This window comes from Chelon labrosus (genome assembly GCF_963514085.1).
Source record: "Chelon labrosus genome assembly, chromosome: 2".
NCBI lineage: Eukaryota > Metazoa > Chordata > Actinopteri > Mugiliformes > Mugilidae > Chelon > Chelon labrosus.
In genome coordinates this window covers 437,501-454,391 of record NC_140338.1, presented here as the reverse complement: position 1 = coordinate 454,391, position 16,891 = coordinate 437,501, and the positions used below count along the sequence as shown (strand labels likewise).

Below are 16,891 nucleotides of genomic sequence, written 5' to 3'. Positions count from 1 at the left end.
TCAATCACCAAGGAAAACACTGGAGAACATGACAGAGACGGACTCTCTGAAAGGCTGGAGGAGACAACCCAGTAAGAAAAGAGGACGGAGGACACTGAGGGTGATCACTAGTCCTGGGTCACTGAGGACAGATGTTGGAACTGATTCCAAGACTCAAAAGTCCAAGTGAAGAGATTCCTCATGTCCAACAACAGTTCAGCTGAGTTTCCTCTTTATTTACCAAACTCATAGTTTAAAAGCTGAAACTGACAGAGAGACGTTCTAAGCAGATGTTAGTCTGCAGGAAAATACATTAAGTTATGAACATCTACGTAGATTTACTACGTCACTAGATTTAAGGAGAAGGCTGATAACACCAGAGAGGTAGTAAATGACATTATGACAATGTTCTGCTGGGAAACTTCTGGACCTGGCATTCATTGGTGTGGATGTTACTTAGACATGTAGCACCCACCTAGACCAGACCAGACACCCCCACCTAGACCAGACCAGACCCCCCCACCCCATAGCAATGACACTCCTTGATGGCAGCAGCCATCCCCAGCAGGATGCAGCCTGACACAGACACACACACAAAAACACTTTAGGAACAACTAAAAAAAAAAAACATGAAGAACAGCACAAGGTGTTGACCTGGCCTCCAGATTCACTAGATCCCAAACTGATCAAGTATCTGTGGGATGATCCACAGAGGCCCCTCCCCTAATGTCATAATGTTATGGCTGATTATTGTCAGAAAGCATTCATTCACCCAAATCTAAATCTCACCATGTTTTGTTGGTCTTACCTGACTATGGACCGACCACATGAGTCCAGGCGTCCTCGTTGTGTTTTCTTTGGTGTTTCTGGGTTCAGTGTTCAGCGTGTGGAGCTGAATACAAACAGAACAACATGTTCTTCTGGATTAACCTATCATCTAGTCTGGTTCTTCTGGATTAACCTATCATCTAGTCTGGTTCTTCTGGATTAACCTATCATCTAGTCTGGTTCTTCTTGCTTGATTCAGTGAACTATGATGTGGTCCATCAAACGTTAACTCTGTTCTTCCAGAACCTGCAGCCGAATGCCCCACTTCACCTGAGTCCTTGACGGAGAGGACCTGCTTGGTAGACATGGAAAACAAAGTGAACCTGTTTGTTGGATCTTTGCCCCAGCAACGAACTAAAATCCAAGAACCACAAAACAACAGAATGAAGCCGGAGAAAGAACCACAGAGACTGAGACCTCCAGACTGATCCGGATTACACCCAGACCTGGACCTGGACGACCAGCTTCACCCCTCTCATTATATACCCATCTGTTTCGGCTCATTGGACTCTATTTACTGGCTTGTACATCTGGTAGAACAAACCCAGCTGTCCCTGTGTTCGTGGTCCAGACTCTCTCAGGTTTGAGTCTCAGAAGAGTCCAGACCAGCTACTGATTAAACTCTCTGACGGGACGCCAACCTCTGCCTCACATTCTTCTACTCACATTACTAAACCTTACATTAGGGATGTCCCCAGCAAGATGTTTTTCCTCCAGATATGATCCTGATCCTCTAATATTCAGTATCAGCTGATCAGATCTTAAATAAACTAAAGTTCCTTCCTGTAGCTTCCTAAAGTCTTTCCTTGTCTTCCTTGGTCTCCTAGAGTCAGTCCAATCAATTTTTAATCCTCTAATCTTAATCCTCTCTGGAATAATTATCTCCTTGATGCTTTCTGGATCAAGGTGGTAGTATTGAATGACCATCAACTACTACCACCTCACCAAACATCCACATTCACCTTCTTCTTCTTCTTCTTCTCTGATGTTTGGTAGCTTTGACACTGGGAAACCACCATTAAAACCTGAGAAGAAGACGTTATGATGCTACAGGGACGTGGTTTTGGTTTATATCAGACCTAAAATAAATAAGCCTGATACTGATCTGGACATCCCTAGTCTACATGGCGTACACCATTCCAATGGGTTGGTACAATCACACCTAGATGAATTCAGATGCATCAGGTAGAATAATTAAGTTGCTAGTCAAGGCAACGTGTTGCAATAGAAACATAACATTAGTGTAACTCCATGCGTTTAGGAACATGAGACACATCTGCAGACTGGACCGTGGAGGGTTTTACCAAACGCTTCATCTCCACCTGTTTGTCTGTTCACACACTGGACCACAGCAACGGAGAGACAACGGTGGACTGATCACGTCTCACCAGCCTCAGAAGACAAAAGTCCTGCCATGGCTTTCAGCTCTCCATTCAAACAACACTCACCTACATCATCACAATCCACAGAAATAAAGCTTTTATTAACGACTAACTAAGAATCATGTTGTAGAAGGTCCACAGCTAGAAACCTACATCACATAGAGGATAACTGAACTGAACTGTGACGTAATCATTAGTTTGATTTATTTGAAGCACGATATGAAGGAAAGAAATTGTTGAATAAAATGATTTTTTTCTTGTGATCAATGAAGTTTTTTTTATGGTTTTATTATCAGACATCAGTCAGAGCCACTTAGCTGCTGTGGTCATGTGACACCAGAGATCACTTTCTGTCTGGGACTGCAGAAAAATAAAAGACACAACTAGATGACAGTTAATACTTTAACTTCACAGGACATATTTTATTTAACTTGTCAGTCAACATCAAAAAGAAGAAGAAGAAGAATGACGAGAAGAAGAAGAAGAAGAAGAAGAAGAAGAAGAAGAAGAAGAAGAAGAAGAAGAAGAAGAAGAAGAAGAAGAAGAAGAAGAAGAAGAAGAAGAAGAAGAAGAAGAAGAAGAAGAAGAAGAAGAAGAAGAAGAAGAAGAAGAAGAAGAAGAAGAAGAAGAAGAAGAAGAAGAAGAAGAAGAAGAAGAAGAAGAAGAAGAAGAAGAAGAAGAAGAAGAAGAGTTCCAGGTCTGTTCCAGGACATTTTCTAAAGTAGACTTTATTGACCCACTAGATAAATTGTTTGGTCACAGAAGCTCAGCTGCTCATAAACAACACTGTTGAGAACCACAAGTAAAAAGAAAGATAAAATAAAAGTAAAATTAAAATAAGAGAGATTGATCCATCTCCACTGTGGGAGTGGAGATGGATCAGTCTGTTGGAGAATGAGCTCCACTGTCCCTCTATAGTCTGGTGGAGTGGATCAGATGGACCGTCCATGATGGACAGACGTTTGTCCAGTGTCCGTCTGTCCCTCACTGAGACAAACGTCCCACTGCTTCTATTCTTCCTGTCATATAGGTCTACCCCGTTATAGAGACAGTCAGCTCTGCTACAGAATCAAAACTAAAACTTTAGTTTGTTAAAATAAATGTGAATAATCAGAGCTCAGTATCAGTCTCCTCATAGACGACACAAGCTGCTGATATCTTTGATGCTAATAAAACATCAGAGCTCAGCCTCATCACCTCTACAGAGAAACCAGAGGACGTAGAATCATGTGACATCAGATGGACAGACGGAGTCAGCAGCTGACTGGTCACTAGATCCAGATATAGATCTTTTCTCAGACACAGTGAGGATGCTCCAAACATCACCACGTTCACAGTCTGACCCTCTGACATGAGTGGAGCTGAAGAATGTAGGAGACACCTGTAAGGACCAGGCTCAAGGGGTGCCACATAAAGACAGACAAAAGACGACCGGTGAGACATGGTGGTGTCTCTCAGTTGTTGGTGGACCACTCCTGTGGAGGGGAACAGTCGTCTTCAATCTGTCTGACTGTGGATTATTTGTGGGTTCCAAACTCTTTAGAGATGGTTCTGGAACCTTTTCCAGCCTGACGAGCAACAACAACTCTTTCTCTGAGCTCCTCAGAAAGCTCCTTTGTCCACAAACATGTGTTGTGAAGATCAGACTGAGACAAATCCTAAACCAGGACCTGAACCACACCTGAGTCTCATTACATTGATGGAAACACTTCTGAACACATGGACTCTGATTGGATCCTAGAGGAGCTCCTCTCTGATATGTAATATTGGCTCACTTTAGTCTGGTGTCTCTATTTTTATTTGTTGTCTGGGTTCTATCTTTGTCTACTTTCAGTTAGCTCGTCTGAACTCCTCTGATTACAACAAATTAAAGCCCACATTTATATTATTAGTCTGTCATCATAAGTTTATTAATTACATCACTACTGTATAAATTACCTCCTCTTTACATCATTTACATGTTATTATTGTCTTTACAGTATTATACAGCAGCGACCTGCGGCTGGAGGCACTTTAAAGGATTCATCTAACATCTGGCCAGCTGTTGGAGGGTGAACATCTGGGTTTCTACTTTGCAGTGAGTTTCTGTTGAATGTGTTTGTATCTCAGCAGCTCCTGGTCACAAACTGATGGCTTGAAGTTTTCCAACGCTGCGGAGAAATCCTCGACGGAGAGGAGGACGGGGGAGTCCTCTGAATCCAGACCTGAGAGGGGGGAGGGGAGGGAGGAGGGAGGAGGAGGGGAGGGAGGGAGGAGGGAGGAGGGGAGGGGGAGGGGGAGGGGAGAGAGGGGAGGGAGGAGGGAGGAGAAGGAGGAGGGGAGGGGGAGGGAGGAGAGGGAGGGGGAGGGGAGGGGAGGGAGGAGAAGGAGGAGAGGGGAGGGAGGAGGGGAGAGAGGGGAGGGAGGAGGGGAGGGGAGGGGAGGGAGGAGGGGAGGGAGGAGGGAAGAGAGGGAGGGGGAGGGGAGGGGAGGGGAGGGAGGGAGGAGGGGAGGGGGAGGGAAGAGAGGAAGGAGGAGGGGAGGGTTACAGACTGAACTTTAGATTTAAAGTGTTGACATCCAACCTAAATAAACCTGGTCGAGCATGTGACTGTACACATGATGAAAAACTAACATCCTGCAGGTTTCTTTGTCTTCCATCTAAACTGCATGAGGCTATCTAACATTTTATTTTCTTCATGTGACGTCATCAGATGAAGCAGCAGCAGGTCTTTGGTTCTGAAACCTGGAGCACATGTCAGATAATAATCTGATCATTTATTCTGCTGAGGCAGAGAATCAGACTCTGACGTTTAATAGTGAAATGAAGAGAAGTAAAATGTTCTACGGTCTGAAAACCACCACGTTTACAAGCAGCAAATGTTTATTCATTACATAGTTATATATAACATTTATAATACAGTGTTAAATAAATCTCACCAGTCACAGCGTTTCTTACCGTTGTTGATGAGAGAGACCTTCCTCTTGATGGCGGCCGTCATGGCGTCTGAACAGAGGGCGTACAGGTCGGCGCCGGTCATGTGGGCGGGGCAACGATCCACCACCTCCTGCAGGTTGACACCAGGATCCAACTGGAACCTGGAGCCCAGGTTAAACTCAACTTTAGTTCTCTGATCCATCCCAGATAAGTGTAAAGGACTCCAGGTTAATTACACGGTTTCATCCTCTCTGATCTCACCTGGACTCACCTGGACTCACCTGGACTCACCTGGACTCACCTGGACTCACTGGTTCACCTGAAACCTGAAACCTGAAACTGATTATCAGCACCTGAACAACACCCTAGTCTTTCTAGTCAGGACTCCTCACGGGGTGCTAGCTGTGTCCCGTGAGGAGTGTTTGTGTCCCGGTGTGGACTAACAGGGGACTGTCTGGATGTTCTTACTTTCTGAGGACGGCCTGGAGAACCTGCAGCTGGGAGACTCGATCCTCGTTGATTCCAACATAGACCAGTTTATCAAACCTGAGGAGACGCAGACATCAAGCTTCATCTTATATTTATTAGTTATCACTGAAGCCCTCACCACCGGGTCATCCCTACGTCAGGGACTTAGATGGTCAGAGGTCAGAGGTCAGGGGTCAGAGGTCAGGGGTCAGTGTGTGTGCGTGTGTGTGTGTGTGTGTGTGTGTGTGTGCGTGTCTGACCTGCCCGGCCTCAGCAGAGACTGATCCAACAGGTCTGGACGGTTTGTGGCTCCGATGACAAAGACGCCGACGGACGAGTGCAGCGCATCGAGCTCCGCCAGCAGCTGAGACACGACTCTGGAGAGATTCAACCCAACTTTATTTACACCTCTGCAGCCGGACGCAGGGACGTCCACGTGTGTCCAGCAGGACGCCAACAAATAAAGAGTGAAGCTGACTGACCTGTCCATCACCCCTCCAGAGTCTCCGCTGCGCCCCCTGCTGGGAGCCAGAGAGTCCAGCTCATCAAAGAAGACGACACATGGAGCAGCTGAGCGCGCTCTGAGGAAGACTGAGCACAACACCAACACGGTCATGGTCTGACGAACAGTCAGCGTTACCATGGAGACCCGAGAGACGTAAACAAACCTTCTCTGATGTTTTCTTCACTCTGACCCACGTACATGTTGATGAGCTCTGGACCTTTAACACTGACGAAGACAGAAAGACGTTCAACATGTTGACTCTCAGCAGAAACACTAGTTTACATCATTAACATCAATAAAGGAATATAGTTTAGATCATTAACATAAATAAAGGAATATAGTTTAGATCATTAACATAAATAAAGGAATATAGTTTAGATCATTAACATAAATAAAGGAATATAGTTTAGATCATTAACATAAATAAAGGAATATAGTTTAGATCATTAACATAAATAAAGGAATATAGTTTAGATCATTAACATAAATAAAGGAATATAGTTTAGATCATGACTAACAACACTAAATAAAGGAATATAAAATCAAGGTGCAAGAGAATCTGATTTACAGTTAATGATGTAAATCTGTTTCCTCCATGACAGCACCCACTAACAGACTGATGGTAGTTACACACAGATGTGTTGACTCTCAACCATGTACATATATGACACCAGAACTGCTCTCTGCTTACATAACACTCAGAGAAGCCGGGGTCACAGTCAGTAACCTAGGCTAGATGTCCTGTCCCTGTTTAATGGCTCCACTAACACGTATTCACTTTACTTTACTGTTGTTGGAGGCTGCGTTAGAACTCACGTCATCATGGTTCATCCTCCATCCTCATCTTAAACTGTGTCTGAAGGTTTAAATGCAGTTTTATGTAAAGAGCTTGATGTGAGGTCTTGAGCTCCTCTAGAGAGGACTGACCCTACCTGAGGAAGGTCATGGAGCACTCAGTGGCCACAGCTTTGGCCAGGAGGGTCTTCCCTGTTCCTGGGGGTCCGTACAGCAGGACCCCGGTCCGGTTCAGACCCAGAGACAGGAGCTCTGGACGCTGCAGGGGAAGCTGGACGGTGTCTAGGATCTCTCTCTTCACCTGCTGCAGACCTCCGACATCCTCCCAACGCACATTAGGAATCTGTTCTCACACACACACACACACACACACACACACACACACACACACACACACACACACACACACACACACAGACACACAGACACACACACACACACACACAGACACACAGAACTCAGATCAAACCTCTACAGGTGTGCTGTGACGGGCCACGTCTCCTTACCTTTGGGGCACCAATGGCCTTGGACTGGGCGTCCTGCAGGGTCTCCAGGGCGGAGGTAAAGTCCTGGTTCTGGATGGTCACTCCACTGGAGCACAGATCCTCCTGCTGTCGCCCAGCGCTGCACAAACAACAGTGTTGTCCACGTTAGGAGGACATCATTAATGATGAAGACGACAGTAGAACAGGTCATGTAGTCAGAGCCTGACTGGGACTGTAAACCTGTCACTCAGTGTAACTCTAGCATGCAGCATGTTTGTCTCCTCATAGCTTTAATGTATTCAGTGGTGAATAAATGTTTGTCTCCAGTCTCACCACGTGTGGCTCAGCCTCCTGCAGGCAGATCTACCAGCCTCAACCAGCAGAGCGCTCACATCCCCCAGCACAAAGCCCTGCAACCACAACCAGACCTGAATGAATCCTCTGCCATCGTCCAAGGAGCTCAGGAGAGGAGGTCACGGTCAGAGAGTCATGGATCTGTCAGTCTGGACCTTCATTAACCCAGCGCCTCGGTGAACCACAGTGAAAATGATCCAGCTGAGTTGGTTTACATGTCCTGGTGGTGGCGCTGAAGGTCTGGAGTCAACGTTACATACCGCTGTGAGTTTGGAGAGTCTCTCCAGGCTGACGTCCCGCCCCAGGTGAAGGTCACGGCTCAGGCCCACCAGCATGGAGAGTCTCTGGTCCTCAGTGGGAGTCTCCATCTCCACCTGGTGGACGAATGCTGCCATGACACCAGCAGACAGATCCCGAGGTCTGCAGACCGAGGCCACCACCACCACACTGAAGCACACAGACAGGACCGTCACAGTCAGACTGAGCCTCAGGCTGAGCCTCAGACTGAGACGCTACTGAGCCTCAGACTGAGCCTCAGACTGAGCCTCAGACTGAGACGCTACTGAGCCTCAGACTGAGCCTCAGACTGAGCCTCAGACTGAGACTGAGCCTCAGACTGAGCTGCAGACTTTCAAGTTTAATTCACAGACAACCTGCGCAAATATTCCAAGTGACTAGAGGCCCCCAGGTTAAACTAGTCCTGGGTGAAGACCTGTCACTGACCTGGTGGGGGTGCTGCTAACCAGCCGGCACAGCGCCGCCTGGATCCTGCCGTCGTCCTCTGCGGATCCTCGGGGTTTGATCAGGAGCTGCATGTTCCTGAGCAGCAGGATGCAGGGCTGCAGAGAGTCTGCTCGCTGAAACACAGACGCCAGCTTCACCTCAGACGCTGCAGGAGTGTCTGCACACAAGCTCAAACAGTCCACCTGCACACAGCCAGACAGACGAGGGGGGAGACGTCACAGGAAGCTCTGATCATTTCTCTATGCTGACATCAGGCAGGGCTGTACCTTCAGCAGGTGGAGGTTGAGTCTGTAGCTTGCTGCTCTGACCACCGTCATCTTTCCACTCCCTGCAGGACCATGAAGCAGGACGGTGCAACCGGACAGAGAGCTGCTACAACCACATACAACACCACCGTCACTGACAGGCTCTGTGTGACTCATCTGTCCCAGCAGACAGGACCTGGGTTACCTGTGCTGCAGGTGGGGCAGGACGATGCTGCTGATGAGGTCGACGGTTTTGCTGAGGCCTGGAGGAGACAGACTGCTCCACAGAGACGCTCCCTCCACGGAGCAGCAGGGGGCGGGGCCGTTAGTGGACGCTCCCTGAGGAGACACAACAAGACGGATTCAACCCGTCCCTGAATGAGTCTCAGTGAAACATCACTCTCTGATCTAAGAGACGAAAACTAATGAAAGGATCTGCAGAGACAAAGTAAACAGTTCAGTCTTGGTAAATGGACCCTGGTCATCAGTCAGCGAGTCTCAAGACTCTAAAGCTGTGAGAGAGCGTCCAGAAAGTCCTCAAGGTGTGACTTCATTTTTTACAATGTCCTATATTCACCATGTACAGGGAGGTGTGCAGTCTGTCTGCCAGGTAAGCTGCTGCTGCTGCTGCTCCTCCTGCTCCTCCTCCTCCTCCTGCTCCTCCTCCTCCTCCTGCTGCTGCTCCTCCTCCTCCTCCTCCTCCTCCTCCTCCTCCTCCTGCTGCTCCTCCTCCTCCTCCTCCTCCTCCTCCTCCTGCTCCTGCTCCTGCTCCTCCTCCTGCTCCTCCTCCTCGACACACCTTCTGCACTTTGAAGAACAGCACTGGACACCTGGCAGACGTCAGAGGTCAGAGGTCAGAGATCTTTCATCACTACACAACATTTATTCTGTATATAAATAAATCTACATTAAAGTTCAGACCATCTGAACTGATCTATTTAAAATAACCAAACATGTAAAACATGTGAGGTCCCTGTTAGGGTTAGGGGTTCATCCAGCCACATAAATAAAAGATTATTAACCTGATGAGACGTTACAGAGTCTGGATTCCTTTCAAACTGAAATGACCTCAGTCAAACATTTTAAAACATGTGAGAATTAATATTTCAGAGAATGTAACCAGTACTTTCCTCATTCATTATTATTATTTCACAAACTGACACCTCATCTTATCTATATGACCTCAGTCCACATATGACTGGGCCCTGGACTGGGCCCTGGACTGGGCCCTGGACTGGGCCGTGGTACCTGTGGATCCCCTCAGAGCCGTCCTCCAGCAGGTCTGGATGGTTTCCAGCTGGGACCGTCAGGACGTCTCCCTGTGCAACCAGCCTGCAGGAAGTCAGGATTTATTTAGAGCCACAAACCTCACGCTCAAAGAAATGCTCCAGAATGTAGAGAAGAGAGAGACTACCTGGGCCTCAGAGAGACCAGCTGGGCCTCAGAGAGACTACCTGGGCCTCAGAGAGACCAGCTGGGCCTCAGAGAGACCAGCTGGGCCTCAGAGAGACTACCTGGGCCTCAGAGAGACTACCTGGGCCTCAGAGAGACCAGCTGGGCCTCAGAGAGACTACCTGGGCCTCAGAGAGACCAGCTGGGCCTCAGAGAGACTACCTGGGCCTCAGAGAGACCAGCTGGGCCTCAGAGAGACCAGCTGGGCCTCAGAGAGACTACCTGGGCCTCAGAGAGACCAGCTGGGCCTCAGAGAGACTACCTGGGCCTCAGAGAGACTACCTGGGCCTCAGAGAGACTACCTGGGCCTCAGAGAGACCAGCTGGGCCTCAGAGAGACCAGCTGGGCCTCAGAGAGACCACCTGGGCCTCGCCTCAGTGAGACCACCTGGGCCTCAGAGAGACCACCTGGGCCTCAGAGAGACCAGCTGGGCCTCAGTGAGACCAGCTGGGCCTCAGAGAGACCAGCTGGGCCTCAGAGAGACCACCTGGGCCTCGCCTCAGTGAGACTACCTGGGCCTCAGTGAGACCAGCTGGGCCTCAGTGAGACCAGCTGGGCCTCAGAGAGACCACCTGGGCCTCGCCTCAGTGAGACCACCTGGGCCTCAGAGAGACCACCTGGGCCTCAGAGAGACCAGCTGGGCCTCAGTGAGACCAGCTGGGCCTCAGAGAGACCAGCTGGGCCTCAGAGAGACCACCTGGGCCTCGCCTCAGTGAGACTACCTGGGCCTCAGTGAGACCAGCTGGGCCTCAGAGAGACCAGCTGGGCCTCAGAGAGACCACCTGGGCCTCGCCTCAGTGAGACCACCTGGGCCTCAGAGAGAGACTACCTGGTCTCTCTGAGCCTCAGAGAGACTACCTGGGCCTCAGAGAGACCACCTGGGCCTCAGTTAGACCACCTGGGCCTCAGAGAGACTACCTGGTCCTCAGTGAGACCAGCTGGTCCTCAGTGAGACCAGCTGGGCCTCAGAGAGACCACCTGGGCCTCAGAGAGACCACCTGGGCCTCAGAGAGAGACTACCTGGTCTCTCTGAGCCTCAGAGAGACTACCTGGGCCTCAGAGAGACTACCTGGTCCTCAGTGAGACCAGCTGGTCCTCAGTGAGACCAGCTGGTCCTCAGAGAGACCAGCTGGGCCTCAGAGAGACCACCTGGGCCTCGCCTCAGTGAGACCACCTGGGCCTCAGAGAGAGACTACCTGGTCTCTCTGAGCCTCAGAGAGACTACCTGGGCCTCAGAGAGACCACCTGGGCCTCAGTTAGACCACCTGGGCCTCAGAGAGACTACCTGGTCCTCAGTGAGACCAGCTGGTCCTCAGTGAGACCAGCTGGGCCTCAGTTAGACCACCTGGGCCTCAGAGAGACCAGCTGGGCCTCAGTGAGACCAGCTGGGCCTCAGAGAGACCACCTGGGCCCCAGAGAGACCACCTGGGCCTCAGAGAGACTACCTGGGCCCCAGAGAGACCAGCTGGGCCTCAGAGAGCAGGAGCTGACCTGGGGGTGCTGAAGTGTTGGGCCAGGACGTTGTCGTAGCAGCTCAGGTTGTCGTAGAGCGGAGAGACGAGCGGCTGGATGTGAAGCTCTCTGGTGAACGGTGGCGAGGCCGAGCGACAGAAGCTGTCAGAGCTCGGAGCGCTGGGATCTGGAGGAGTCGGGTTCCACCTCTGACCAGAGGAAGAACATCAGAGAAGAAATAATGATGAGAACCATGAACCCACTGAGCTGAGCCTCATGGTAACGTCAGGGGAACACCTAAATACACGTCTGACGTTATTATCATTCAATCTAAGCTTTTACACCTCAGCACCTCCTCTACGCTGCTCTGTCTGTCTCTGACGCTGTCTTCCTGTCTCTGAGCTGGACGCTGCTCTGTTTGTCTCTGAGCTGGACGCTGCTCTGTTTGTCTCTGACGCTGTCTTCCTGTCTCTGAGCTGGACGCTGCTCTGTCTGTCTCTGACGCTGTCTTCCTGTCTCTGAGCTGGACGCTGCTCTGTTTGTCTCTGACGCTGTCTTCCTGTCTCTGAGCTGGACGCTGCTCTGTTTGTCTCTGAGCTGGACGCTGCTCTGTTTGTCTCTGATGCTGTCTTCCTGTCTCTGAGCTGGACGCTGCTCTGTTTGTCTCTGACGCTGTCTTCCTGTCTCTGAGCTGGACGCTGCTCTGTTTGTCTCTGAGCTGGACGCTGCTCTGTTTGTCTCTGACGCTGTCTTCCTGTCTCTGAGCTGGACGCTGCTCTGTTTGTCTCTGATGCTGTCTTCCTGTCTCTGAGCTGGACGCTGCTCTGTTTGTCTCTGATGCTGTCTTCCTGTCTCAGAGCTGGACGCTGCTCTGTTTGTCTCTGATGCTGTCTTCCTGTCTCTGAGCTGGACGCTGCTCTGTCTGTCTCTGACGCTGTCTTCCTGTCTCTGAGCTGGACGCTGCTCTGTCTGTCTCTGACGCTGTCTTCCTGTCTCTGAGCTGGACGCTGCTCTGTTTGTCTCTGACGCTGTCTTCCTGTCTCTGAGCTGGACGCTGCTCTGTTTGTCTCTGATGCTGTCTTCCTGTCTCAGAGCTGGACGCTGCTCTGTTTGTCTCTGATGCTGTCTTCCTGTCTCTGAGCTGGACGCTGCTCTGTCTGTCTCTGACGCTGTCTTCCTGTCTCTGAGCTGGACGCTGCTCTGTCTGTCTCTGACGCTGTCTTCCTGTCTCTGAGCTGGACGCTGCTCTGTCTGTCTCTGACGCTGTCTTCCTGTCTCTGAGCTGGACGCTGCTCTGTTTGTCTCTGAGCTGGACGCTGCTCTGTTTGTCTCTGACGCTGTCTTCCTGTCTCTGAGCTGGACGCTGCTCTGTTTGTCTCTGACGCTGTCTTCCTGTCTCTGAGCTGGACGCTGCTCTGTTTGTCTCTGAGCTGGACGCTGCTCTGTTTGTCTCTGAGCTGGACGCTGCTCTGTCTGTCTCTGACGCTGTCTTCCTGTCTCTGAGCTGGACGCTGCTCTGTCTGTCTCTGACGCTGTCTTCCTGTCTCTGAGCTGGACGCTGCTCTGTCTGTCTCTGACGCTGTCTTCCTGTCTCTGAGCTGGACGCTGCTCTGTTTGTCTCTGACGCTGTCTTCCTGTCTCTGAGCTGGACGCTGCTCTGTCTGTCTCTGACGCTGTCTTCCTGTCTCTGAGCTGGACGCTGCTCTGTCTGTCTCTGACGCTGTCTTCCTGTCTCTGAGCTGGACGCTGCTCTGTCTGTCTCTGACGCTGTCTTCCTGTCTCTGAGCTGGACGCTGCTCTGTCTGTCTCTGACGCTGTCTTCCTGTCTCTGAGCTGGACGCTGCTCTGTCTGTCTCTGACGCTGTCTTCCTGTCTCTGAGCTGGACGCTGCTCTGTCTGTCTCTGACGCTGTCTTCCTGTCTCTGAGCTGGACGCTGCTCTGTCTGTCTCTGACGCTGTCTTCCTGTCTCTGAGCTGGACGCTGCTCTGTCTGTCTCTGACGCTGTCTTCCTGTCTCTGAGCTGGACGCTGCTCTGTCTGTCTCTGACGCTGTCTTCCTGTCTCTGAGCTGGACGCTGCTCTGTCTGTCTCTGACGCTGTCTTCCTGTCTCTGAGCTGGACGCTGCTCTGTCTGTCTCTGACGCTGTCTTCCTGTCTCTGAGCTGGACGCTGCTCTGTCTGTCTCTGACGCTGTCTTCCTGTCTCTGAGCTGGACGCTGCTCTGTCTGTCTCTGACGCTGTCTTCCTGTCTCTGAGCTGGACGCTGCTCTGTATGTCTCTGACGCTGTCTTCCTGTCTCTGAGCTGGACGCTGCTCTGTCTGTCTCTGACGCTGTCTTCCTGTCTCTGAGCTGGACGCTGCTCTGTCTGTCTCTGACGCTGTCTTCCTGTCTCTGAGCTGGACGCTGCTCTGTCTGTCTCTGACGCTGTCTTCCTGTCTCTGAGCTGGACGCTGCTCTGTTTGTCTCTGACGCTGTCTTCCTGTCTCTGAGCTGGACGCTGCTCTGTCTGTCTCTGACGCTGTCTTCCTGTCTCTGAGCTGGACGCTGCTCTGTTTGTCTCTGATGCTGTCTTCCTGTCTCTGAGCTGGACGCTGCTCTGTCTGTCTCTGACGCTGTCTTCCTGTCTCTGAGCTGGACGCTGCTCTGTCTGTCTCTGACGCTGTCTTCCTGTCTCTGAGCTGGACGCTGCTCTGTTTGTCTCTGAGCTGGACGCTGCTCTGTTTGTCTCTGACGCTGTCTTCCTGTCTCTGAGCTGGACGCTGCTCTGTTTGTCTCTGACGCTGTCTTCCTGTCTCTGAGCTGGACGCTGCTCTGTTTGTCTCTGACGCTGTCTTCCTGTCTCTGAGCTGGACGCTGCTCTGTTTGTCTCTGAGCTGGACGCTGCTCTGTTTGTCTCTGAGCTGGACGCTGCTCTGTCTGTCTCTGACGCTGTCTTCCTGTCTCTGAGCTGGACGCTGCTCTGTCTGTCTCTGACGCTGTCTTCCTGTCTCTGAGCTGGACGCTGCTCTGTTTGTCTCTGACGCTGTCTTCCTGTCTCTGAGCTGGACGCTGCTCTGTCTGTCTCTGACGCTGTCTTCCTGTCTCTGAGCTGGACGCTGCTCTGTCTGTCTCTGACGCTGTCTTCCTGTCTCTGAGCTGGACGCTGCTCTGTCTGTCTCTGACGCTGTCTTCCTGTCTCTGAGCTGGACGCTGCTCTGTCTGTCTCTGACGCTGTCTTCCTGTCTCTGAGCTGGACGCTGCTCTGTCTGTCTCTGACGCTGTCTTCCTGTCTCTGAGCTGGACGCTGCTCTGTCTGTCTCTGACGCTGTCTTCCTGTCTCTGAGCTGGACGCTGCTCTGTCTGTCTCTGACGCTGTCTTCCTGTCTCTGAGCTGGACGCTGCTCTGTCTGTCTCTGACGCTGTCTTCCTGTCTCTGAGCTGGACGCTGCTCTGTCTGTCTCTGACGCTGTCTTCCTGTCTCTGAGCTGGACGCTGCTCTGTCTGTCTCTGACGCTGTCTTCCTGTCTCTGAGCTGGACGCTGCTCTGTCTGTCTCTGACGCTGTCTTCCTGTCTCTGAGCTGGACGCTGCTCTGTCTGTCTCTGACGCTGTCTTCCTGTCTCTGAGCTGGACGCTGCTCTGTCTGTCTCTGACGCTGTCTTCCTGTCTCTGAGCTGGACGCTGCTCTGTATGTCTCTGACGCTGTCTTCCTGTCTCTGAGCTGGACGCTGCTCTGTCTGTCTCTGACGCTGTCTTCCTGTCTCTGAGCTGGACGCTGCTCTGTCTGTCTCTGACGCTGTCTTCCTGTCTCTGAGCTGGACGCTGCTCTGTCTGTCTCTGACGCTGTCTTCCTGTCTCTGAGCTGGACGCTGCTCTGTTTGTCTCTGACGCTGTCTTCCTGTCTCTGAGCTGGACGCTGCTCTGTCTGTCTCTGACGCTGTCTTCCTGTCTCTGAGCTGGACGCTGCTCTGTCTGTCTCTGACGCTGTCTTCCTGTCTCTGAGCTGGACGCTGCTCTGTCTGTCTCTGACGCTGTCTTCCTGTCTCTGAGCTGGACGCTGCTCTGTCTGTCTCTGACGCTGTCTTCCTGTCTCTGAGCTGGACGCTGCTCTGTCTGTCTCTGACGCTGTCTTCCTGTCTCTGAGCTGGACGCTGCTCTGTCTGTCTCTGACGCTGTCTTCCTGTCTCTGAGCTGGACGCTGCTCTGTCTGTCTCTGACGCTGTCTTCCTGTCTCTGAGCTGGACGCTGCTCTGTCTGTCTCTGACGCTGTCTTCCTGTCTCTGAGCTGGACGCTGCTCTGTCTGTCTCTGACGCTGTCTTCCTGTCTCTGAGCTGGACGCTGCTCTGTCTGTCTCTGACGCTGTCTTCCTGTCTCTGAGCTGGACGCTGCTCTGTCTGTCTCTGACGCTGTCTTCCTGTCTCTGAGCTGGACGCTGCTCTGTCTGTCTCTGACGCTGTCTTCCTGTCTCTGAGCTGGACGCTGCTCTGTATGTCTCTGACGCTGTCTTCCTGTCTCTGAGCTGGACGCTGCTCTGTCTGTCTCTGACGCTGTCTTCCTGTCTCTGAGCTGGACGCTGCTCTGTCTGTCTCTGACGCTGTCTTCCTGTCTCTGAGCTGGACGCTGCTCTGTCTGTCTCTGACGCTGTCTTCCTGTCTCTGAGCTGGACGCTGCTCTGTCTGTCTCTGACGCTGTCTTCCTGTCTCTGAGCTGGACGCTGCTCTGTCTGTCTCTGACGCTGTCTTCCTGTCTCTGAGCTGGACGCTGCTCTGTCTGTCTCTGACGCTGTCTTCCTGTCTCTGAGCTGGACGCTGCTCTGTCTGTCTCTGACGCTGTCTTCCTGTCTCTGAGCTGGACGCTGCTCTGTCTGTCTCTGACGCTGTCTTCCTGTCTCTGAGCTGGACGCTGCTCTGTCTGTCTCTGACGCTGTCTTCCTGTCTCTGAGCTGGACGCTGCTCTGTCTGTCTCTGACGCTGTCTTCCTGTCTCTGAGCTGGACGCTGCTCTGTCTGTCTCTGACGCTGTCTTCCTGTCTCTGAGCTGGACGCTGCTCTGTCTGTCTCTGACGCTGTCTTCCTGTCTCTGAGCTGGACGCTGCTCTGTCTGTCTCTGACGCTGTCTTCCTGTCTCTGAGCTGGACGCTGCTCTGTATGTCTCTGACGCTGTCTTCCTGTCTCTGAGCTGGACGCTGCTCTGTCTGTCTCTGACGCTGTCTTCCTGTCTCTGAGCTGGACGCTGCTCTGTCTGTCTCTGACGCTGTCTTCCTGTCTCTGAGCTGGACGCTGCTCTGTCTGTCTCTGACGCTGTCT

At 51.6% G+C, this 16,891-nt stretch overlaps 1 protein-coding gene across 1 annotated transcript in view; it reads right to left on the bottom strand.

Moving 5' to 3' along the window:
• Positions 1–3,239: 3,239 nt before the first annotated feature.
• pex6 (peroxisomal biogenesis factor 6) overlaps positions 3,240–16,891 on the bottom strand; it is a gene marked incomplete at its 5' end in the record, with an annotated part of 17,591 nt that continues 3,939 nt past the window's right edge. Inside the window, 18 exon segments of the mRNA XM_084560597.1 lie at positions 3,240–4,393; positions 5,128–5,267; positions 5,575–5,652; positions 5,835–5,951; positions 6,057–6,165; positions 6,243–6,304; positions 7,012–7,217; positions 7,381–7,498; positions 7,693–7,769; positions 7,974–8,160; positions 8,437–8,639; positions 8,724–8,829; positions 8,908–9,041; positions 9,280–9,330; positions 9,333–9,374; positions 9,502–9,532; positions 9,951–10,034; positions 11,646–11,815. Coding sequence (XP_084416723.1) covers positions 4,257–4,393; positions 5,128–5,267; positions 5,575–5,652; positions 5,835–5,951; positions 6,057–6,165; positions 6,243–6,304; positions 7,012–7,217; positions 7,381–7,498; positions 7,693–7,769; positions 7,974–8,160; positions 8,437–8,639; positions 8,724–8,829; positions 8,908–9,041; positions 9,280–9,330; positions 9,333–9,374; positions 9,502–9,532; positions 9,951–10,034; positions 11,646–11,815 — 2,052 coding nt within the window. The 3' untranslated portion in view covers positions 3,240–4,256.